Genomic DNA, 24,338 nt, shown 5'->3' with positions numbered 1-24,338 from the left:
GTGAGTGTGTGTGTCTGAGTGTTTGTATGAGTAAGTATGTGTATATGTGTGAGTGTGTGTGTGTGTGTATGAGTGTGTCTGTATATATGTATGAGTGAGCATGTTTGTATGAGTGAGTGTGTGTATATGTGTCTATGAATGAGTGTGTTTGTATGAGTGAGTGCATGCAGATGTGTGTGTGTATTCTGTATGTACTCATGCACATACAAGTGTGAAATCCAGAGGTTAACTTGGAGGCATCTTCTGTCACTCCCTACCTTATTTTTTTTTTTAGATAAGGTCTCTCTCTGTACCCAGTGCTCACCTTTTCAGCTCGGCTGGCTAGCTCATGAGATCCATGTCTCAGCCTCCTCCAGTGCTGGGATTACAGGCATGTGTAGTCACGTCCTGGCTTTTTATGAAGGTGCTAGGATTCTATTTCATGTCACCACTGAGCCAACTCCCCAGCTGTCCTCTTCTCTCTCTCTCTCTCTCTCTCTCTCTCTCTCTCTCTCTCTCTCTCTCTCTCTCTCTCTCTTAAAACGCAAGTGTAAAGAGGCATGTGCTTAGAAATACCTGTCACGTTGACTGTGATGCCCAGAGAAAACTGCAGCTGGTTGGCATACATATATGACCTATGCAAATATGCAAATCCTCAGTGATGGCTGCTGGGGTCTTTGCCCTCAGTGGAGACCTTGGAAATGTCCAGGTTCCATATTTTCCTAACCTCATTTTACTGTGCTCATACTGGGGTCGAACAGAGCAGATTCTTATGATATCCCAGAGAATATTCCACCATGCCTTTCCTCCTCCTCCTCCTCTTCCTCCTCCTCCTCCTCCTCCTCCTCTTCCTCCTCTTCCTCCTCCTCCTCTTCCTCCTCCTCCTCTTCCTCCGTGTCTTCTTCTTTTTTGACATTTCATTTGTTTATTCTACTCATCTTTTTGTGGTGCAGGGGATGGAACTCAGCGAGGGGCTTGTGCATGCTTGGCGAGCACCCTGCTGCTTAGCCACACCCCTGCACTGATGTGTCCCACTCTCCTTGAGGAGCATCATCTCTCTCCTCACCCCTCTCTAAAGCACACATGTTAATGTATGTTTCAATTGAGAGTTTTAAAATGGGCATGGAGGCAACTTCAGATGTTCATAACTTAGGGAATTTCAAACAAGAAATTGATTTAACCAGTGATAGCAGAGCTGAGAAGCCAAAGGAGGGACCGAGGAGGAGCCCAGAGAGCTCGGTGAAAGCAGGAATGCTTCTTCCATCTCTAGCTGTGTAGGTGCAGTTTTGTTTGACTCCTGTAGCAAGTCCTCAAGGCCTGTCGGGGATTCAAAATGTGGCAGACACATGCAGGCATCACGTGCTCTGTGGGCTGAGGCAGGGGGATGTGTTCTAACAGCTGGAAGGGAAGACTGAAGGATGCTTCCTGGTGCTTCCTGGGTCCCTATGGGAACCAGCTAAAGGATGCTTTCCTGATGTCATTTTGCCTGAACTTCTAGGAAGCAACCTAAGTTCTGGCCGCTTTGTGAGTGGATTTTGACGCACATTTTATTCTCTTAGAAATAACATTTTACAGAAGCTGTCTTTCCTCTCAGGAAGCCAGTGAGCTGTGTTTATTTAGAAACAAAGGACAGGGGGCGAGCTTTGAGAGGGAAGCAGATTGCTCTTCTAATCTAAGTTCAAATTCACTGATCAGTCTTTTTTTTTTTTTCCGAGACAGTTTTTTTTTCTGCATAGTTGATGTCTCGCTCTGTAGCCCAGGCTGGCCTTGAACTCACAGAGATTCGCCTGGTGCGCCACCGCCGCCCGGCCCACTGATCAGTCTTTTAAAAACATGTATGTGTGATTATCTGCCGGATGTGCCTGTATGTACAACATGCATGCGAGGCGCCTATGGAGGTCAAAGAGGGCATTGGAGCCCACGGTACTGGGGTTACAGGCGGTTGTGAGCAGTATGGGCCCTGGGAACCGACCTTGGGTCAGTTCAACCACTGAACCAGCTCTCTGGTTCTATTGATCAGACTTTTGACAAAATTTTTGCTTCAATTAAGGTAAAGGCCAAATAACAAGGCCACAAAGAGTGGGGTGTCTACCTTCCCCTCTTTTCCATGTCCCCACATGCTTCCCCTGTCCCTAGGGTACTTAGTGTCACAGATGTTCTACATTCTTTATGTCTTAGCTTTAACTTGACCACTAGTTCATACTTAAAAGGATTAGGTTTAAATCATTTGCAACTTAGAACAAATGTGAACCAATGAACTATCTTTATGGTTGCCTAATATGTCTACTCAATGAAACTGACCCAGACGTTTGCTCTAATTTGGGTGGGAAATACTAAAATTAGATCATAAATAATGACAAGAGACAATATTTATAAGTAGCCTGAATATAGAATACTTCAAAAACAGTGTTTGGATCACCAGTCTGAAAATTTAGGAGGAACTTTTAAAATATTAAAATAAAAACAAATTTTGAAAGGGTACATAGCATGAAGTCATAAGATAAAGTTTAATACATTTGATCATGTTAAGACACAAAACACAGCCAATCTAATCAAATTTCAGGCATGCATTTACATAAATATATTAAATTAAGAAAAGAAATTATACACTTAAAACATCCTTTCACCTAAAAAACATTAAATCCACAGAACAACAATAAAGCGAATTCTCTGCATTTACCACTTCTTCAAGATACAGTTGTTCTATTTTAAAGATAACACAAATACACTTGTTAGAATTTATATGCATTATACATATATCATATATTACATAGATAGTGTGTATACATATGTAGTGTTTGTACAGATAGATAAATATATATATATACATGGGTGTGTGCTCATGCACAGATACACACAGATGTACTTGAGGCCATCTGTCCGTCTGTACTACCGCTGGAGTCTGAGGCTGAGCCAGACTGGAGCTAGGTGGATGTGAGGTTCTCTTGCGCTTCACACATGACAACCATGCCAGCGAACGGACAGCCCTGTGCTGGAGGAGGCACTTGCCTTCTCTGCAGTGAAAGTATGCGAGGCACTTTAGCATTGATATTGCATTAATGAAGAGATGGGTGACCGAATAGTAGAAGATCAATCAAGGAACACTGCATATTTTTACAAACTGATTTAGTGAACCAGATTTGTCCAAACTCCAGGGGATCATGTGAATCAGTAACTGTGCATATTAATTTTTAGGATATTCTAGAAATCAGAGTAGTTCCTATACTAGTCCTGATCCTTTCAGCTTGCATCTGGGTTTACTAATTGTTCCTACTGTCTGCTGCCTCTTATTAACAGAAACCCAAGGATGTATTGGTTCTGAAATGTCCTGTAAGATTATGGACAGACTGCTTTAACTGTCAGTAGCCTGAAGGAAACAGACAACTCAAAACACCAAAACATATGAGAAGAATGGAACACAAAACCACCCCTTAACACTTAACAAAATCTATCACAGATAAATCCAAGGAGGACACAAGGTTTTCCTATTAGAATTCTTTTATGCTTATAGCCATGATTCAATAATTTTTTCATTGTAATTAGACAGATATATTTTAAATAATAGTCTGTTGTAGCATGTCCCAGAGAATCAAGTTCCCAAAATTCTACAGTACTTCAGTATTACTGTTACTTCATGGTTCTTAGTGACATGCACGTCCACACACATCTGATGGCTAGAATAAGATATGGGGATATCTGATATCTCATGAGGCTGTCAGTTTAGTTTCTCAAAAATAATATTGTGAAATGAACCCTCTGAACATGGATTCTTAGTTCATTCCAGAAAATTCATGCTCAGATTTTAAGATTATGGAGTAAAGAAACATCCAATGTTTATTCTGGCACAGACCATACCAAGCCTAATCATACCTTCTTCATGTGAATGGAAACTACTGACTAGTTATTTTCAGTACAGACAGAAAGGATCAAGACTGAACTTCTAACTGTGAAGAAAAAGCTTATATTTGACCACTGTGAATTTCCCATCACAATATATAGTGTATATATATTATTGAGATATAATATACATAGACTATAGAGAAAAATTAAATATATACATTAGATTACATATATATTAGAAGATAAAATGTTATTCTTTTTACTTAAAAGATGATAGCCAACTGAGATAATATACTTTATATAGGTATGTTCACTTGCCAGGATATGGATCTATGTATTTCAATCTATAAAGAATACATATTCAAAAAAGATAACCTCTTACTTTGTGATGTGCATGAAAGATTACTTTAGAATGATTGCTGAATTGGTGCCATTTTAAAAATTTTGCTGTTGACTGACAAATGAGAAGTTTTAGGTATAAGACTTTTTATTGATGTGAGAAATCTATTACTTAGTTGCATCTTTCCAACCGGGTGATACATGCCCTACATAAATTGTATGGGAAAACAAGGCAAATGATGAGTAGATCTTGGCTTCATACTTAATAGAACTTAAGAAAATGCCAATCTCATAAATAAATGAATCTCTCCAAGGCTACTAGAATTGTGGGAATCAAGCAGGTAACTCCCCTTCATTTTCCCATGAGTCCTTTGCACTCCCCTAGAAGGCAACCTCAAGCCCATTCCAGAAGTTACTCAGAGGAGATGGTAACAAGGAAGATAGGCAGAACTTGGCAAGACCTGCATCTGACAGGCTCCAAGAACATGTTTTCAACATCTGTATGTGTCTACTCTTGGGCTTCCTATCTTATCTCACGTCATACTACCAATCAGATGTACGGCCAATTTGTACTGGCATGACAAAGAAAGAGCAAATGCATGTCTCAAATATGGAAAGAGGAACTTTCTGATGGGAATCCATCAGCATTTCCAGAAACAGTGCCACCAATTTCCTCAGGAAATAAAAATATGTTCATTTTCTGGGCATCTAAATTTGGTTGCATTCTCTGACATGAGGACCTCACGGCAGGGAGGATAAGTGTCTGAGATTGTCGTCACCAGGACAGTAGCTAACTTCCTTTCACATGGACATGGAATGGTTTTCTTCAAAGTAGACTCTGTGGAGATGGTTGTCACTTTGGTAGGAACTAGCTAGGAGTGTCTCTCCTATCAGCTCAAGCTCTCTACTAGGCTGACGCTCCTTGTTTTCCCTCTGATTTTGCTAGAGGACTGACATGGGGCACCTCCACTGGTGGATGTGTGCACTTTTCCTCATTCCTTTCATGACTGTAGTAGACTAACCCGGTGTGCTGGTTTTCTACTCTTCTCAATGATACTGAAATGAAGTCAATGTTGACTCCAGGAGAGAAAACAAAGGAAAATAAACCCCACAAAAATGTATAGGTATCTGTCCCAGGAAAACCTCATGATGGGCACTCATGATATGTCTGTTTAGTGAAAAGCAACATAAAATGCAGGAAAGTGGAGGAAGAAGAGATTCAAAGAGAGATGGGTAGAGAGATATGGGTGGGGGAGTAGAGAAGGGTGAGAGAGAGAGAGAGACCTTAGGTAATGTTCTAGGCAGAAGTAAGGAAGTAAGCTGATGCACCTCCTATAATCTGACTGGTATACTTCCTCCCCTCACCAACTTAAGCTGGACTTCTTTAATGTGCCAAGAGAAAGTGGAGAAACTCCTAACACATTAGTGTGTGCTTGGGAAGACCTCAGCCCAGTGTCTCACCTCATTTCTTACCCTGAGTAGATTTGTTAGCTACTTTGTGGTTCAGATATTAAAACAAAAGTCAGAAACAAATGTACTAAATAGCAGTCTGTTATCCCAAAACAGTCAACAGGAAAGCCATGACTACTCAGAGGCATGCAAATGATAAGGAAATAGTTTTCTAGCTGGGTTTTGTAGACATAAGTACATTTCTTTGCCCATCCTTCATGAAATTGATCAGTTAAATTGTAGAAACTTCTGAGTAAAGCTTGTGAAATATTTTCCAATACCTTAAGTAAGATTCTAAGATGAAAGGTATAGACAGACAGATTTTTTTTTTGTCGTCACTGAACTTTCTTAAATGTTCCCCCTTTTCATTTTATTATATGCCAATTTAGTTTTCATATCATTGTTTTACGTGCTTTGAATCAGGGCAAAAGTTTGGTAACGATACCGGTGGGAAGGTTATTTCACATTCAGCTAGTACTTTAACTTAAGCTCTAGGATGGGCAGGGAATAATAGTAACTGTCATACACATTAGCATTCACGTAAATGGCATCATTCTTCTTTTTAGACTGTGTACTTTGTTAGATGGGTAGATTTTGACTTTTAAATGATTAAACATTTATTTTTCTTAGCTCACACTTTTTTAACCAATTCCTATCTATCTCTCACAGATCATTTGTGATAATCCCCAGTCATACATTTAAGAATCAACTTCAAGGAATAGATCAAAGAAAATTTTGGAATTGGTCACATAGTCTAAAACACACAGTCATCCATCAATCATTGCTATCTACTTTTCTCCTAAGGACAGAAAGAAAGGAGTCTAGGGACTTTCTTTGCTTGGGTTAAATATCCATGGATCTTGCTATCTTCTTTAAAGAGAATTTGGTATTTCATTTGAATAGCTCATTCTAGAAAAGGCAATGGCATCTGGGGTACATAATGATCGCTAAGTCACTTGAGAAAAGGTTATATGTAAAGCAGCTCTGGGCTGGCCAGCTTCATCTAGGTTGTTTGAGTAGAAAGCCTCCCAATGGAACATCTTCTCTTTAAGATGTGAAAGAAGCACTTGGGCTTTGAGACTCCGCTGACTTTCCAGGGGTATCCTTCTTGTTTTTGCTCAAACTTTGAATGGGGGTATATGCAATAAAACTGTACGATTTGACAGATTTAGACAGCTGGCTCCTTCACGAGATGTTCACATTCTGCCAATGTCACCCACATTGAATAAGGGATGATTTGATAGTAAGGTTGTCAGGGCAGTTTTTCCTTTTTTGAAATTGTAAAACTTTCCGTGATGGAATTCAGTAAAAGGACTTCGAAGAGAAAGCAATGGAGACAAAAGACTGCTATTAACCTACAGATGCAGGCTACTGCATGGCTCACTGCAAGATTTGTCACAGTGTTGGGCCAATGAAGTGCTGCTGAGACCAGAAGGGACCACCCCTTTTCTGGGGTAAGAGGGCAATTTGGTCTCCATGCTCATTTAGTCCCAAGACTTCTTTGAATAGACTGTCAATTGAACTTAAATTGTGCAAAATTATGCATGCACTTTTTAATGCAGGCTATTGTTCACTAAGCACCAAGATTTCTCAACCCATTTCCATTGGTATGAGGTCACTGGAAACCCAAGGAATCATATATGGAAGACAGGAGCAGTGGAGCCAACCAATTGTTCCATGGCATGGATTCCTTAGAATTCCTTAGACTCCACAATGTAATTGCAGCTCCCTCACTTAAAACAACAGAGGAATCCTAGCTGGGAGCCTGTTGTTGTTGTTTCATAATTAAGACTCATATTCCTAAGGATGAGGAGCATGTGTGCAATAGCAGCCAGTGCTGAGCACTTTGGTGAGTCTACAGTTTGGATTCCAGAGGAATGGATGTTGTGGTAGAGGGTGTGTGCTTATCATGGTCAGTAGTACAAACTCCCTTATACTTTGTTAAAATCCAAACATGGAGAGAATGGCAAATGGAAAACCATTAAAAAAAAAGTCTGTCAGACTCTTGCATTTAAAGTTAGAGTACCTCATTTCTTTAAGAAAATCTGAACAGAACATTTGCAGAAAATTTATTGAGGCAAGAACTAAAGGGTATTGTCACAGCATCCTGAAGGAACATATGTAGTAGAAGTCAGATTTGCCAAGAATGAAGATCTTAAGAATCTGCATTTGGCAGCTTACGCACAGCCTGTGTTGGCTGTGAATGAGCAAGCTCTTCTCCATGGCAGGTGGATTCAGAGTGCACACTGGAACCTTCTAATCCCACAGACTCTGACAGTCTTGCTATGGTGAGAACACGTTACGAGTGTGCATGCTGGGATTCTGTAAGGACTGGCTCTTTTCTTGCTTTTCGTCCAACCAGCGTGATTACGTGTTGGTGCAAGGACACTAGATTAGATCCACAGCACATTAAAGGCTGTCTGCTTTCTTACTCTCCTCTTTCCAATTAAGTTGGTGAAAATGTAACTTTAGTATTTTACAGGACAGGGTAAAGGTGTTTCATCTAGGTCATGTCTATATTATAAAAATAAAATAAAAATATAAATATGTAACACAAACCCAGTGCTTATTGTTACACAAAATGTACACTAGAAGCAGTCCATTCAGGAAGATTGCTTTTTCAAATAAGCCGTTCTGATTTAATCATAAAACATTTGAAAACCATCTTGAGATTAAGCTGAAGTAACCAGGTTGCTCTACCAAATAAAAAGTAAGTGTGCAACGTTCTGTAGCAAGATACATCAACAGAAATGCAGATTACAATCTTACATCACACTACTTGTTCAGAAATTCACCAAGGAGTTTGGAAACATGCTCTCTTATTATAGACCTTTAATATAAAAATATTTCCACCACATTGCACAATAACATTTCAAAACACTACCATGGTCAACTTTAGTAATTACAGACAGAAATTTCCCAGGAACTAAAAGAATATCTTCTGATGCCATAAAAACTCTGTGATAATTCACAGTGGAACTTCTGTATGAAGTACTCCACACCAGGAAGTAGATATTAAAAAACAAAACAAAACAAATCTGTTATACAAACTTGAGCTTGGGGATTGTGAGTGCACGTGTGGATGCGTGTATGTGAACAAATGTGCCAACATACACACTGAAATCTGCACATTTCTGGAAATTGCTTTTAAATTACTAAATGAAAATGAACTCATGGGAGTGTGTAGCAGGAGGATAGTCTCTCTTTTTAATGACAAGATCAAAATAAATGCCCACCGGGAAGGAATATTCAAACTGTCCCAGAAACTATACAATGTAACTTGTGAGATCCAGCAAATAAGATGTCATGTCAATGATCTGATCCAGAATACCTGCCCTGGCAACTCTGCGGATGCTTCTGTCCACTTGTTCACACTGAGGACCAAGGTAGCCTTTCTTACAGAGGCACTTGTTGGGTCTGACGCAGACACCTCCGTGACGACATGCTGGCTCACATTTGGCTGCAAGAAAGAAAACACCATAGTATTCTTAGTCTTCATGTGAGAAGCCATGTCATGTATGAGGTCAGGTACTTGATGAATAAGGAAAGTTGGTAAAAGAAGCCAGAAGACAGTCACAAAGTGATTGGGGGAAGGTACACAAGCAGGACAGTTTCCAGACCCGAGCTAACGGTCCAGATGTCGGCACACCGAGAAGTCGAGCTCCTGAGAAACTATCGCCGTCATTTGCAGAACTGACACTAACAGCAATGTTGGCCCTTTCAGCTCCTGCTCCACGGGGCATTTCAACCAACAGCAACTCCATTCCTTCAGGGTAGGACCTCATGGGAAGGAGACTGGCCTTGAGAAAGGGGCCATCGGCTGGAGCAGTTACAATGTGACACTGAAATAAGGTCAGTTTGGGGCGGAGTTTCATGCAATATTTGGCATCTGGTCTTCCTGGCATCCCTGCTTTCCCATGCTAAGACAGGGGATACATGGGACACATTGCTCTCTGATTATGCCTGAAGCCCCATCCTGGGAGTACAAGAGACTGGCAGAGGACGCTCTGAACAATGCTCTTTAGGGCTATTTCACAGCATAGTCTCTATTAAATCATTTTCCTACTACCATCTAGGAAGAGAACATGAAGATTTACTGCCTTAAGGGTATGGAGAGACACAGTTTGGTATATCCATGAATTGTCACTTATTGATAAGTCTGGACGGGGGGTGGAGCCACCACAGACACAATAAAATTCTTTGAATACATTTCCTTGTCAGAATCAGGATCACTTTTGTCTTTTCAGATACAGTATTCAAAATTCATGGCTCTGGGACTGACCCATGGAAAAAAAAGTATAAGAAAAAAATGAAAAGCGTTTTCTCTTTCAAATTTATGGAGATGTGTGACCCACATAGGTATGTAAATAAAATTCTTCATTGGAGACATCCCAGATTACTTTTATAAATTGTTTTTTCTCATTTATTGAAAATATTTAGATTTAATCAGAAGAAAATCTTAATTGAGAAGATTTTATAGAAACAAAACAAATGTTAAGCGAAGTTAACCAAAATCAACATATTTCTCTTATTGTGAATATCCATTAAGACACTGTATAACACATCAGCACTTAATATAATTTGTTCACCTTCACTTTAGCATGCTGTCCAGAGAAGGCACTCAGAAAATATTTTTTAACCTGCATTTGTTTGAGGTGACCTAGTAGTTAGGCAAAGCAACAAGGAGTTAAGAGGAGTCTATATTATCAAACACCAAAAGAAGTAGAGAAATAATACTCAAGTATATGACTATTCGCACATTTGTACATTGATTCTTAATTTTTGGCTCAACCAAAAGGGAGATGGAATTGGTCAATAGAGTGGATGTTCTTGTTCTGAATAAATACCTAGATTCTGCTGAGCTGTAGCTACATATCTCTCACCTAGACTTGTAGCTCTACTAGATTCTGCTGAGCTGTAGTTACGTATCTCTCACCTAGACTTGTAGCTCTACTAGATTCTGCTGAGCTGTAGTTACGTATCTCTCACCTAGACTTGTAGCTCTAGTTCTAATCCGATGTCAGTAATGTTACTGAAAGGGCAGAAGCAATTTAAGCTTACAATATGTACTGTCTACATGACTCTTAAGCGTTGACTGTTTTTGTTAAGCTATATACAAGCTAGACAAGTCATGATTATAATATATTTTGAAACAAATACATCTTTAGATTAAAAATCAGTATATATGAGCCAATAGAAATATTAAATATTAATTTGGATTTTGGTTTTAATGTGTGAAACAGTAGAGATCAAAATCACTTCTGATAAATGCCATGCACACTCCTTGTTGAATTTGTATTTCAAACTCAATCTTAAACTCTTATGTTTCTAAATTCATTCATTTTTCTTTTTTATTTACTTATGTATATGAGTGCTCTGTCCTCCTGTAGATCTGCAGGACAGAAGAGGGTACCAAATCTAATTATAGACGGTTGTGAGCCATGATGTGGTTGCTGGGAATTAAACTCAGGACCTCTGGAAGAGCAACCAGTGTTCTTAGTCACTGAGCCATCTCTCCAGCCCCTATTCATTTTCCTTAACGTCATACCAATTAGAATTTAACATAGCACAAAACTGAGGAAATCTCACATGAAGGGCTAGAATAACCCGAACAAATGTGCTTCACTCTCTCTGAGCAGCTGCCCACCTTCATGATGCGTCTCAAGGGAGTGGAGCAGAATAGAAAAGTCTTGTATGTATCTAGATAACTGTGCTCTCCCCTTTTAGTTAGTAATACCCACTGAAAATCTCTGCTCCTGAAAATCACAGCAAAATGCAAGCAGCAAAGCCAGAGCGGGCATTTATGGGGTGTCTGGAAAATGCTTGCAGTTGGCTGGGTTTGGCAAACACTAAGTCTTTGGCGGGTGTGAATGCTCCAAATGCAGGGCTGTGGCGTGCTGTTTTTATTTTTTGAAAGGATTCAGTCATTTAAAGATCTTTTATGCTTATGATTAACTTAAATATATGAACGTCCTATATTAAAACAGGAAAGATTCCATTTGTAACTTCAGAAAGAGGTATTGTAAAGCGCTAGCCACTTGCATACCAGATGGTTCTAGAAAAGGGGGATGCTAGTTTCTCAAACACCCCAGGGCCCTTTTCAGTGCTCTGGGGGATAACAGAAATACTAACCAACTCTGCAGAAGTCTCCTTCCCAGCCTGGACTGCAGCAACACTTGCCCGTGGGGGTGTAGTAGCCATTCCGACAGAGACGAGAGCAGTCCGAGGTCAGGGTCTGTGCAGGTTGAACTGTGACTCTGCATTCCTCAGGCATTAAAGGTCTTCACCCGAAAACAAGAGTGGATATTGCATGTCAGTTGAAAATTAGTATGATGAAATTTAGTAGTCTTATAGCTTACAAAGGTTGTCTGCCGCTTTCAAAAGAGATCTTTTTTTGAAAGTGACACAGTCAACTCACAACTTTGGAAGAACAGAAAAATATACCAGTGATGTGGGGTAGCCTAAGAAACCTTATCAAAATTCTCTATTAAAAAATAGAAGACTAACACAGCTCTTTTGTATTTGTTAGCTACAATTCTAGAAACTGTAATTTTAAATTCTGAATTGATGGCATGTATGTTTGCTCTCTCTCTCTCTCTCTCTCTCTCTCTCTCTCTCTCTCTCTCTGTGTGTGTGTGTGTGTGTGTGTGTGTGTGTGTGTGTGCCATTCTTGTGTGTAGGTCAGAGGTCAACCTGTGGTGTCAGCTCTCTCTTTTCACCTTTCCATGGGTTCCTGGGATGGAATCCACGCCACTAGGCTCACTCAGCAGGTGCCTTTACTCACCGAGCCTTCTTGCCAGCCCCCAGACTGCAATTTAAAAAATCGAAGGACATGCATGTTTTGAAGCTTCCCTCTACCCAGACCCACGAACACTTCTGGGATGGTACTCAGGAGCTGCTCTTGTTATTGGGCTAGCTGGCAATACCACAGGGCCTGTTACGTCCATCACAGTGAACACTGGCTGCCTAACAAACGGGAATGAATCCCGTCTGTTCTGCCCCCTTCTCTTCTCCTTTCTTTTTGAATGGTTCTTGGGGTCAAACTCAGGGCTTTGAACATATTCGGTGTGAGTTCTGCTGCTAAGCTGCTGGTTGCCCTCCTTTCTGCTCCCCACAACCTTGTCTTTTGGGGCAGGGTCTTCTAGCATTTCTCTCTTTCTCTGTCTGTCTGTGTCTGTCTCTCTCTTTCTGTATCTCTTTTTGGGGCAGGGTCTCCTAGTATCTCTCTCTTTGTCTGTGTCTGTCTGTCTGTCTGTCTGTCTCTCTCTCTCTCTGTGTCTTCTTTTGGGGCAGGGTCTCCCTATCTCTCTGTCTCTCTTGCTTTTTGGGGAGGGTCTCACTGTGTAGCTCAGGCTGGCCTCAGTTTTGTTTTGTAGGTTGGACTTGAACTGGAAAGCCTTTTGCTTTGGCCTCTCAATTGCCAGGATTCCAGCTGTGTGCCACTGCACCCACATCATTTACATTTATTTTGAGATAACAGCCTTCCAATTCCTTCTCTTTGAAAGACATCCTAATATGCAGGTGAGTATTTACGCTAATGAATAAATATCTAAACTATTAATGCAAAGAAAGACATGTATAGGATGGAGATTTTATGAATTATATAAAGTCAAATTATTTTATTGTCATATAATAATTTTATTGGCCCCTATTATGAAGAGAAAGAACATTAATAATAGCAAGTACAAATGTATCATTTGCAATGTGAAACTTTATGTACTTCGTATTAATTGTTTTATGCTATTGTCATTTGTAGAGAAAACTAAGCCATCAAAGGTTTTTAATGATTCTTCTGCTTTTCTCATGCTGCCATTCAAACAAGATCAAGCTGGCATCATAGTTTCAAATGTTCATGACCTAATATTTAGGGGAAAAGTATTCAGTGTTACTCTCCTAGAGTGTCCTATCCTCACTGGTCTCCATGTTACCACATGGTGAGAAGGACCTTCCAGTAAAGAGTCTAAACAGATGTCATTAGACTGTCATGTGCTTCCAGGGTCTAGGATTAGCCACAAAAACTAAGTTATAGGGCTTTCCTAAACAGATAAAAAATTAAGCCTTGGAGATATATATGTGTGTGTGTATATATATATATATATATATATATATATATATATATATATATATATAGAGAGAGAGAGAGAGAGAGAGAGAGGGTTTCTCTGTGTAACCCTAATTGTCCCAGAACTTGCTCTGTAGACTAGGCTGGCCTCAAACTCAGAGATCCACCAGTCTCTGACTCCTGAGTGCTGGGATTAAAGGCATGTGCCACCACTGCTGCACAATGAGTTTCTGTTTTCTTAAAATTAGTTATCTCCTCCTGCCAAAAGGAACAGTGATCAAATTTGGGGGCTTTCTGTAATGATATAAAATCATGTGTTAAAATTTCAAATGCCGAAGATGTGTAGAAACTTCTATATCTCCTTTCATCAATAAAAGTCCTACTAGGCTAGAGTTAAACACCCAAAGTTCTCTCTGTTTCTTTCTTGTACAAAACTCTTACTTTATTTGTGAGGCAATGGTGTTTCTGATCACCAACAAAGCAAGTTTCAGGAGCCTTGAAGCTCATTATTAAACAGAATGTGTTATATACACTAAATGTAACTTTTTCAAATGAACTCCGTGAAGACAAACTTTTCTCTCTTGGTAGCTCATAAGGACATAGAAGAACATGTGGACCATGGAAATGCTTAATGAAATCTGGATGAGTTTAATAGACTGGGTGTTTGAAAGTGTCTTTTCCCATGCTACTGAGTAGAGATATTAGGAATATATGGGCTATGGAGGGTCTCATTATGTAGCCCTGGGTAGTTTGGAGCTCACTATGAGCCCTGGGCTGTCTTTAGAGTTACAGAGACCTGCCCATTTCCCTTTCCTTAGTCCTGGGATTAAGGGTGTGTACCTCCACACTGGACCAAGCTGATATACTTTCATATCATCACCATAAAACTCAAAAACATTTGCTGCATTTTTTATTGCCTAACAATTCTTATTTATGGTATAGTTGCATTGATCACAAATGATGTTTTTATGTGAACTAAAATATTAGTACATCAAAGGCTAAGATGTCAAGGTCAGCATGTCCTGAAGACAGGGATTTGTTTCCTTGTCCAGAGAGGAGGTGAGTCAATGTATTGAAATTCATTTCTCTAGGGAGATATTTGATAAAGTATGAAAAAGGTCTTTGGTCAAGTCAAGCATTCCTTCCTCTCCCCATGTGTTTGCTGTGACAGCCTCTTTTCTAGTAAAATAAACAGGATCCTTTATATGGGCTGAAGAAGAGGAGGGGCAAGGTAGTGCATGAATACTACTTAGCCATACCTAGATGACAGCTAGGCAAAAATCGATAGCATTGGCATCTATCGTATAACTAATTTTAATACTTATTTTCATTGGGCTAGAAAATTGTGTGTTTAGTATATAATCTAATTAGAATCATTGGAATAGGTTTGTTCTTTTAAGCAATCATTTTTTTAAGCCTCTGGACTCCGAGTTTTACTGAATGGACGCAGAAGTAACTTTCAAAATAGAAATTGTAGCCAACAGGGTGTTTGGGTTTGCAATAAAAAATATATTGAGCCTATGTGTTGACAGCTATCCCCACTGCCCTTAAGCTTAATTTGAACCAGAAAAACATATTTCCTCATCTCCTCACATGACAAATAATGAAACACTGAGGGGCTATCACAGAGAATTGTCCAACATTCTTTAATATAGAAAACATTGTTTTCAGAAAGTTCAGACGTTTTCTTAGAAACTCACTTTGGCTGGCTTTGTGTAGTGGTGCACAGGTTTGGATCCTTCTTTGAAATGAGGAGGGACAATGGGAAGCATGGGTTATTTACAACACACATTGTCTGTATTGACTTTCTGTGACTAGAAAAGGCCAGCAGTGGCTGTCTCTGGGTATTGGGATTCTGGGTGGTTTTAATTTAATGGCACTTAATTTAATGAATGAACAAATAAATTAATAGATGAAACATCTGTCAGCTTGTGTTGAAACACTGTGATGAATCCTGTCCTGAATGAGTAGTGTTGACATCCACTTTGTACCTTCACCAACAAAAGTTCATTCTAATTTTTTCAAAGGTATACACATTTCAAATTCATTCTGTTGCAAAACCAGACATGTGGATCTTAAATGCTACTTATTTATAAAATAATGTAGGTCTTAGTGACTTCCTGAAGGGGGAGGGTGACATAGGAACTGTCTCACTTCTTTACCCACAGTCACTTGGAGCTCATGGAAAAGTGTCCCCTAGCCACCGTCACATTTAGGAAACTGTTTCTCCCCCATCATTTTCCCGTTTTCAACAGTTAAGAGAAATCAGTTGTCTATAAACCTTTGTTGCTCACAGTCTAGTATCAGATGACAACTAGCAGGATGGTGGGCAGAGTCAGACCTAATGAACTCAAACACCATTCTCAGTGGGGGCCATTTCCTAGCCAGGAGCAACTAATTCAGTCATTAGTTAGTGTGTTTGGGAACTTCCATACAGAAAGCTTTGGGATCTTATAATTGGGTGGCGTCTGTTCTCAGCAGAAGAGGTAACCATTTTGCTGATCACAGCAGCTGATCCTATGGCTTAGTGAATTCTCCAACAGTGTGATACTCTGCAATCACCCTTACCACTCACTGTGTCTAAAGGCAGCTTCAACTCTTCCACTTCAAGAGGGCTAGGGGAGGGAAATTGCTTATGACAGTGTAGATCTGACTGTTAGCCATTTGTCTAAGACAAAGCAGAGAAATGATCCCTGGGTGCTGTGTTATCTTGTAAAAATCTTGTTTTAGTGTCATTTTCCAAGGTTAATACACAAATCAATTGCTTTTCTTCCTTATAATGGTCTATAGTCTGGTTAGTCAGGGTAGTATTTTTCTTTTACAGGGTACTCATGGGGATAGAATTCCAGAGTGCAAAGGACTGACCACAATGTTGTGTGACTATCCACAGTGTAAGTTTGAAGTTCACCTTGACAATTAACCAATTCCGTTAGGCTGTGAGGACTCTTCCTCATCTGGAGCACAATTATATTCCAGGTAGAACAGAAAGATGGACTCTTCCTGTGTGACCAGGAAACAGCCGTCTTCCTTGGACATGGAGTCCATGTGAATAGGAAGAGGTATTTTAATGGTTCTCCTCTCTTTGGAGCATAATGAGATACTGAATGATTTTTGAGGTGTGGAGTCTATTCTGGTTTCCAGCAATTCCTGAGTAACTGACATGCACCCCAAAGGGGAGGGCAGACTTCCATTCAAGAATAACTGTAATTTTGTATAGGTCATATTATACACAATCACATTGCAAGTTTTTAGTTTGTACTGTGTTTCCTAAAGCTATAATTTAGATAAATAGGGTCAATGTCCTATGTTATTTCTAAACAGTAGCTAGAAACTTCTGCTCTGAAACACATGGAACAAAATGGGCAGTCTTCTCTGACTGTGTCCATTCTGAGGGCTCCTGGGGTCTTCTCCCTGACAAAGGGGACTCACTGGCTTACCTGACATGCTCACTAAGAGGACTGAGTGGTGCTAACAACTGTTAATGCGGTGATGGTCCAGTCACACCTCAATCCACAAATACCTAAAATGGTATGTGAATTTCTCACACTAAAACTTATCAGCTTACATCAATCTCTCTATTTCCATGGGAAAATCAGGAGGTAAAAATTATGAGATTTTTTTTTTCCAGGTGTCGTGACATACATCTTTAATACCAATACTCTTTGGGAGGCAGAGACAGGTAGATTTCTGTGCCTGGTCTACAAAGTGAGCTCCAGGACAGCCAAAGCTACACAGAGAAATTCTGTTTTGAAAAACCAAAAGGAAAAAAATGTAACATTTCTTAATCTAGGCAAAGTAGTTAAAACTGAATGCTAATGTCATTTGCTTTTCAATGGAAAGACAAGCTTATCATATAACCTCAGATATTTGATACATTTGCAGCCTCCTGACTCTGGAAACTCATCTACTATCATTATTAGTATTGAATGTTAAAAAAATTAATTCAAAGTTTCATGTGCCAGAAAACAATCTGTCTCCGAGGCATTTGTCTTGGTTAGCGCTTCAACCCAACCAGACTTTTCCCACCTTCATCATTTGGTGATATTACAACAAATTATCTAGGAAGCTTAAGTGACAGTCACAGATTTATCATAGGACTGGAGACTGGGAGACAGTTTGCAATTCATGCAACAGCACAACCGTAGCTGGAAGCTAGCCTGCCGCCTCTGGGGAGAAGCTGCTCTTGATGGAAGTGAAACTCTCAGCTCAGGAGGGAGGAAAAATCGAAAGGCCAAGCCAGGGTCTCCATAGGGGTGGGAAAGCCTAACTTTATTTTCATCTGATCACAAAGGCAACATCTAATGATAATGTAATAAAAATAAAAAATATAATGAAAATGTAAGCTCTTCAGGGGATTGAACACTATCTGGTTCTAGCACTGAGCCAGAGGAAGCTGGTGGGTGAAAGAAGACATGTGGATCTTAGAAATGTCTTTAAGAATCCTGAACTCTTAATAAATGAATCTAATTTTGAAGGATTTTTTTTCATTATTTATACTCTCCATTTTATATATTTGCAAATAGATGCCATTTGTAGGTGGCAGTTTGATCAAAATCTCATGGCAGCCTGTATGGGCGCTAATGGTACAACATTCAAAATTGATAGATTAAGAAAGACTATAATTGAATAAAATGGAAAATTCCTTTGAATATTTGGTTATATGTCAAATCTTAGGAAATACATACAAAAATTAGGAAATACATATAAATTAGGAAATACATATAAAAATATTTATATGTGCTCTCACCATAAAAAGTCAGTATGTGAGCTAATGGATATGCTAATTAGCTTGACTTAATAATTTCGCATTATTCACATAACTATTGAAAATCAAGTTATCCCTACAGCTTTCTGTGTGTTTTTTGTTGTTGTTGTTGTTCATAGTGGTCCAAAAATGTTAATGGAAAATTCCAGAAATGAAGTAGTAATACTATAAAATATGTCATTATAACATATTGTCAAACTTTCTACTTTACTGTTGATTGTTGCTGTGACTCTCTTTTTCCTAATTTCTATGTTAAGCTTTATCATGGGTGTGTATTGGAGAAAAGTGTACACAGGGTTAGATGCTATCTGCAATTACAGACACCCAGTAGGGTTCTTGAAACAAATCCCTCAAGGGTAAGGCTTGGGGGTATGTACACTGTAAACATCTACAATTCTTGTTGGTCAATTAATTACACCCTATAGGATCTAGGGAAAACAGTTTCGATTCATTGTGATGGAATACAAAATCAGTGAATGTTTCAAGAGGGAAGAAACACAATTAGGTTAGCATTTTATAAATACGAATCTGTCATCATTTTGAATAAAGGCATGATTATTTTCAAAAACAAGACACAAAAAGTATTTAGAATAACATGGACATGTTAGTTTTTCATCGGTTATGTGAGACTTTGTTTTGAAATAGGTAAAGGCTGTACAACACTGCAGGTATCCCACATGTCTAAGTATGCCTGTAAACACACAAATATACACATATGCAAATCTTGTCAAAGTCTGAGGAAAGTTTAGTCATATCAAAGTTGTTACAACAGATTATGTAACCATGATAATCCATTCATTACAAGTTTTGGTCTTGATTTTGCCTATTTTTAAAAATAAAATATCATTAAATTTTCAGATGATCTGTAGCAGCTTAGAAAGATTTGTTAGCCAAAAGGACAATTTTTTTAAACTACACATGAAATGAACTTTATCATTAATGAAAACAAATGCAGGGAGATAAATGTGCTCACATTTTTGGTTATCGAATTTACATAATGAAAATAATAGCAAAAATGTGGCAAATGCTTGCTTGTCTTTCAGAGTTCAAATTGACCATGCAGGATGGATTTTTATAGGGCATATACTTGTTCATGACCCCTAGTGTTAAGAAATTCTGTCCTGTTTGAGAACTAGTCCCTTGTGGAGCCTGTATCCCAGTTAATAGCTACAAGGTCAATGGAGCTGCTAAACAGTTTGTATTACCGTCAGGGTGGCCATGAAAACACCACCTGCCACAAGAGTTCTGGGCAGCTGCGTCAACAGGCACTGTGGGAAGTTATCAACTTAGGGGGCCACTTGCATAAAACTTTGACTGATGACTTGGGACTCCACTGGCTTATTGGATGAAAGTTGCTCTACTATGTATAAGTTTCTTTAGGATGACAGAGCTGCCTGTGGGCTCCCAGACATACGCAAAGGCTAAATAGGACTGACTTACCCTTGTGAAATGATTTCTTTTAAAGCGACACTTTAGCATCCTGCATAATGAGGAGTAGGATGAAATGATTAAGAAAAAAAATCAAAACAAGGGCAGTAAGTGGCACTTGATGGGAGTCCACAGGCTGCAGAAGAGCAGGTTTTGATACTGGTCACAGAGGGGTTTGGGGACATAACATTTCTGCAGAACGACCTCTCAAGCTTGGAATCTGCACTGTTAATTTATAGACCTCTTACAGGAAAGGTCCCGGCATCTTGGTTTGAGAAGAGCTAAGCAAGGTGTTGAAATACAGGAAGAGTAGGTTCCAGGAGGGAAAGGAACAGGGATAGCTTTGCTTTCCACATTCCTGGAGAATTAACCCCAGAACATCTCAAAGTCAAAACAAAGGCGTTTTGGTTTCAGTTAACCTGAAACAAAACTAGAGTCTTGTGCTCTATAGAGATAAAGCTTCAAAGTCACATAACTGTCAGAAATTTGAAGTTTCCAGCGTTACCAGAGAGCATTTGATCCCAATTCTTTTAAATTGTATTTATTTATTTATTCATTCATTTATTTGAGTGTCGGGGGTTTCCTATTTGGAGTTCAGAGAACAATTTTGTAGACTGGCTTCTCTCCTTCTATCTTTAGATGATGGGACTCGAACTCAGGTATCAGACTTGTGCTGCAAGTGTCTTTGCCTGCTGAGCCATCTCACACCCCCACTACCCATTTGATTAAGTTTGAAAAGAGTTAATAAAGAGCAAGCATGTGAGGAATGACTACCTGAAAGTATTTGTTCAGCTTTTCTAAGCTCTGTGGACACCTGCATCCTAATTTTGGAAGTGAGAGAAACTTAAAAGTTGAGAAATCACCTGAAAATAATTATGGAATGCAAAGAATGAGGCCTGACAAGACTGGAGATTAGAAAACACTTTAAATACATTGTTCAGCTCACTTCAGAGCCCCATGCAGTCCAGGAGCAAGAGGCAATGGCCATGTACTAATTTCTGGTGGACCAAGGGCACAGCCCAGTAACCTGTGTGCTGTTCGGTTTCAAGGAAGACTCAGAGAAGTCTGCGCACCAGTGAGTGAACTGAGATCCACTGCTCAAATTGTATGCTCAGTGCATCTACACCCGTCCCCAGGAATGTCAGCTGATGGAGCCCCCAGGGGAGATCTCGGGGCACACTGAACTGAGTACAAGGGAGTTCGGGAATCCAAAACTGATTGAACTGTTGGCTTGATCCCAACTCCATTCTAACATGAGAGGCAACTTCCCAACTCTGAAGATATCCTTGAAATGTTTAGTGTTTTGGCTCAAGACAAATCCATTCTTGTGCTGTCTCCTCAGGGAAGACTTTTTTTTTTTATACATTTTTTTAAAATTTATTTTAATTTATTTTGCAATACAATTCAGTTCTACATATCAGCCACGGATTCCCTTGTTCTCCCCCCTCCCATCCCCCTCACCTTCCCCCCAACCCCCCCCATTCCCATCTCCTCCAGGGCAAAGCCTTCCCCACAGACTGAGATCAACGTGGTAGACTCAGTCCAGGTAGGTCTAGTCCCCTCCTCCCAGGCCGAGCCAAACAATCCTGCATAGGCCCCAGGTTTCAAACAGCCAACTCATGCAATGAGCACAAGATCTGGTCCCACTGCCTGGATGCCTCCCAAACAGATCAAGCCAATCAACTGTCTCACCCATTCGGAGGGCCTGATCCAGTGGGGACCCCTCAGCCATTGGTTCATAGTTCATGTGTTTCCATTCATTTGATAAAGCACAGGGACAAATAGTCAAATGAATGGAAACACATGAACTATGAACCCAGGGAAGACTTTTTTCCTAAATAACCTAGGAAAGCTGGTCATCTTTCATTTTCAAATTTTCTTTATAGATGATGGCCAATTGGAGAGGGGAAGGGGAGGGAAGAAGGGTGATGGGCAGTGAGAGGAGTAACATACAAAGATATGTGAGTATTAAAAGGACAAGAAGCCCCATTATTTTATACACTAATTTAAAAGTTAATTAATTAAAATTTAATGACCTTTTTCTAAAAGACCTCCTAAGGGAGCTGTTTCACTGTAAATAATTTAAAACTTATATAAATGATTCTGCAGTTTACAGCCTTAGACCAAACTGTCCTTGCAGATTAGAGTGACAATATTGGGACCTTATATGTTCTGTCAAACTTGATTAGGAGTTACTACATTTTATTTCTAAGTTTGTTGTGTGTGTGTGTGTGTGTATAAGAAAATGTAGTATGAATACTATGGTAAGTACATAACTTCTATGTACTTACTTATATAAAAATATAACAAATTGCAAGTTAGTACTTTTCTCTTCCAGGGTCATAAAGCAATGGATATATGAAAGCTATTTTGAAAATATTCTAACAAGTCTAGGGGCTTCTCTATATGAAGACAATGAACTTAACTGCTCAATTTGAATTAGGTTTTTGAAATAACAAGGAATAACCATATATGCATACTTAGGAATTCTTTAATTTGATGATGTTCTTTCTTCAGTTTTAGAAAAATGCTTCTACTCTGCCTGACCTCTTGAGCGTGCTTGTGCTAGCAATTAACTTGTGCTGCCCCAAATAATCCTGTCTGTACAGAAGTGTCTGCTCATGCACCAGCCCCTCCTGGAAAAAAAACATTGTAATAATAATTGCTGGCATTCACATCAAAACAGTAAGAGGCTCCCAACAAACGTTTAGGAAAACATTAACTTTCTTACACTCGGTTTAATTTAGAATACGCTGATGCCTGTGGAGGAGGATGGGTCTTCGGTATTCTATTACTTCCCCCACCTCTGCAAAGCAAACACAGATCTTAACCCTGGCCCCACACATGACATGAATCACCAGAAACAGCCCCATAATGAGAAGCTGGGCCTTTAGGTATGTCACTCTGAGACCACCCTACTAGAGGGGGCCCTAAGATCACAAAGCCAAGGTCACTCATGGTAACCCTGATAATTAGATCCTAATAATAGATTGAAGGTGTAAAATTCACCTCTACTCACCAACAGACTAAACAATCCAGATCAAGAGAGATTTTGTGTGAGGTGGGGCTGGGTAGAGATGGGGAGAGAATTCATTACCCTCCTATGGGGAAGCTTCAGAGGTTGATCAATCTTGACAGCATAATGGAGCAACAGGGACCGTTTTGAAACTAATTGCCACAGGTCCAGGGAAAGCCCATCCCCTGCACTACAGGCCATCAGAACGCTCTGTGTCACCAGTTCTCACTAGTTTGGTTTGTGTTTGTACTGTTGCCAGATTCAGCACTCTCCGAAGTGTCTGACAGTTTTTCATTTCTTTTCTTTCCTCCAAGAAGACACTGATTTCACACATAAAGAGGGAAAACCTCACTGCAACTACATACGTAACAACAAGCATGTGTCTCTTATTGTAAAGAAGTGAGGTCATGCTCTCAGGGAGCAGGGGACAGAGACATGGGTTCCCCTCTTTGTGGTGCGGTAGCCAAAGCTAACCTGTAGTTTTCTCAGGAAAGGAAATGTTTTTCGGTTATAGGAAGAGTAAGTCTGCCCAGTCACTAGTTCCTGGCTTTTCTGGGACAACACACAATTGACAACTTACAAATAGCATTTTAAGAGTTGAATGATACCCATGCCTTTGGCTAACCTTTCTGATCACTAGAATTGATTCTCTTGAGAAAATCTTCAAAGAAGATTGAAGTTTGCAGCATGGTGTTGGTGAGTAAAGAGTACTAGTTAGTTTGTCACTAACTAATTGTATCTATAAAAATGATTAGGTTCTGTATGACCAACGTCCATGTGGCTGCATGTAATTTTAACAGTTTCTGAAAGCTGAGCTCTCATATTTGAAAATCATGACTGATGAATGATGGTTGGAATGACAAGAGAACTGTGTGTACCAGTGTCGAGATGGGTAGATAGGGAGGGAACAGCAGCAGCACGCGCACACACACACACACACACACACACACACACACACACACACACACACACAGAGCTGTGTTAAGCACGTATCTGTGTATGTATGTATGTGTGTGTGGAGGCCAGATGTTAACTCTGAGTATCTTCCTAGATCATTTTCTACTTCATTTCCTGAGACAGGGTCTCTGGCTGAACCAGGTGCTCACTCATTTGGCTGGGCTAGCCAGACAGTCTGCTGGGGATGCCTTGTCTCTGGGTGTTGGATTGTATGTAGTCACCATGTCCACTCTACATTTGTGTGGGTTCTGGGGATGTGGACTCTTGCTCTTATGCTTTCCAGACAACATTTTATCTACTAAGCCATCAAATATACTCTTTAAGGGACAAACCCCTCCAAACCTTCCCTTTGCTGAAGCAAATAACAAAACGTGCCTTTAGAGTTCATTTGCTTGATCAAACGATCTTCATGAACACTGTGAACTGTCAGATAGTTTTGAAATGAGGCTCATTTGTTGAACTGTTAAAATAACTTACCTTGCTTATCTAACAAAAATCATACT

General features: G+C 39.7%; 1 protein-coding gene across 2 annotated transcripts in view; it reads right to left on the bottom strand.

Moving 5' to 3' along the window:
- Positions 1-2,467: 2,467 nt before the first annotated feature.
- Hhip (hedgehog interacting protein) overlaps positions 2,468-24,338 on the bottom strand; it is a 92,445-nt gene continuing 70,574 nt past the window's right edge. For both annotated transcript variants that reach the window (XM_052727436.1, XM_052727437.1), the window contains 2 exons: positions 11,740-11,888; positions 2,468-9,067 (listed from right to left, as the gene is read on the bottom strand). In XM_052727436.1, the coding sequence (XP_052583396.1) occupies positions 8,874-9,067; positions 11,740-11,888 (343 nt within the window). In that variant the 3' untranslated portion in view covers positions 2,468-8,873. The remainder of the gene's footprint in view (positions 9,068-11,739; positions 11,889-24,338) is intronic.

The sequence above is a fragment of the Peromyscus californicus genome, unplaced genomic scaffold (genome assembly GCF_007827085.1).
Source record: "Peromyscus californicus insignis strain IS unplaced genomic scaffold, ASM782708v3 Scaffold_8__1_contigs__length_139910024, whole genome shotgun sequence".
Lineage (NCBI taxonomy): Eukaryota > Metazoa > Chordata > Mammalia > Rodentia > Cricetidae > Peromyscus > Peromyscus californicus.
Note: the sequence above shows the minus strand (reverse complement) of the source record. Positions and strands in the feature narration are given on the sequence as shown.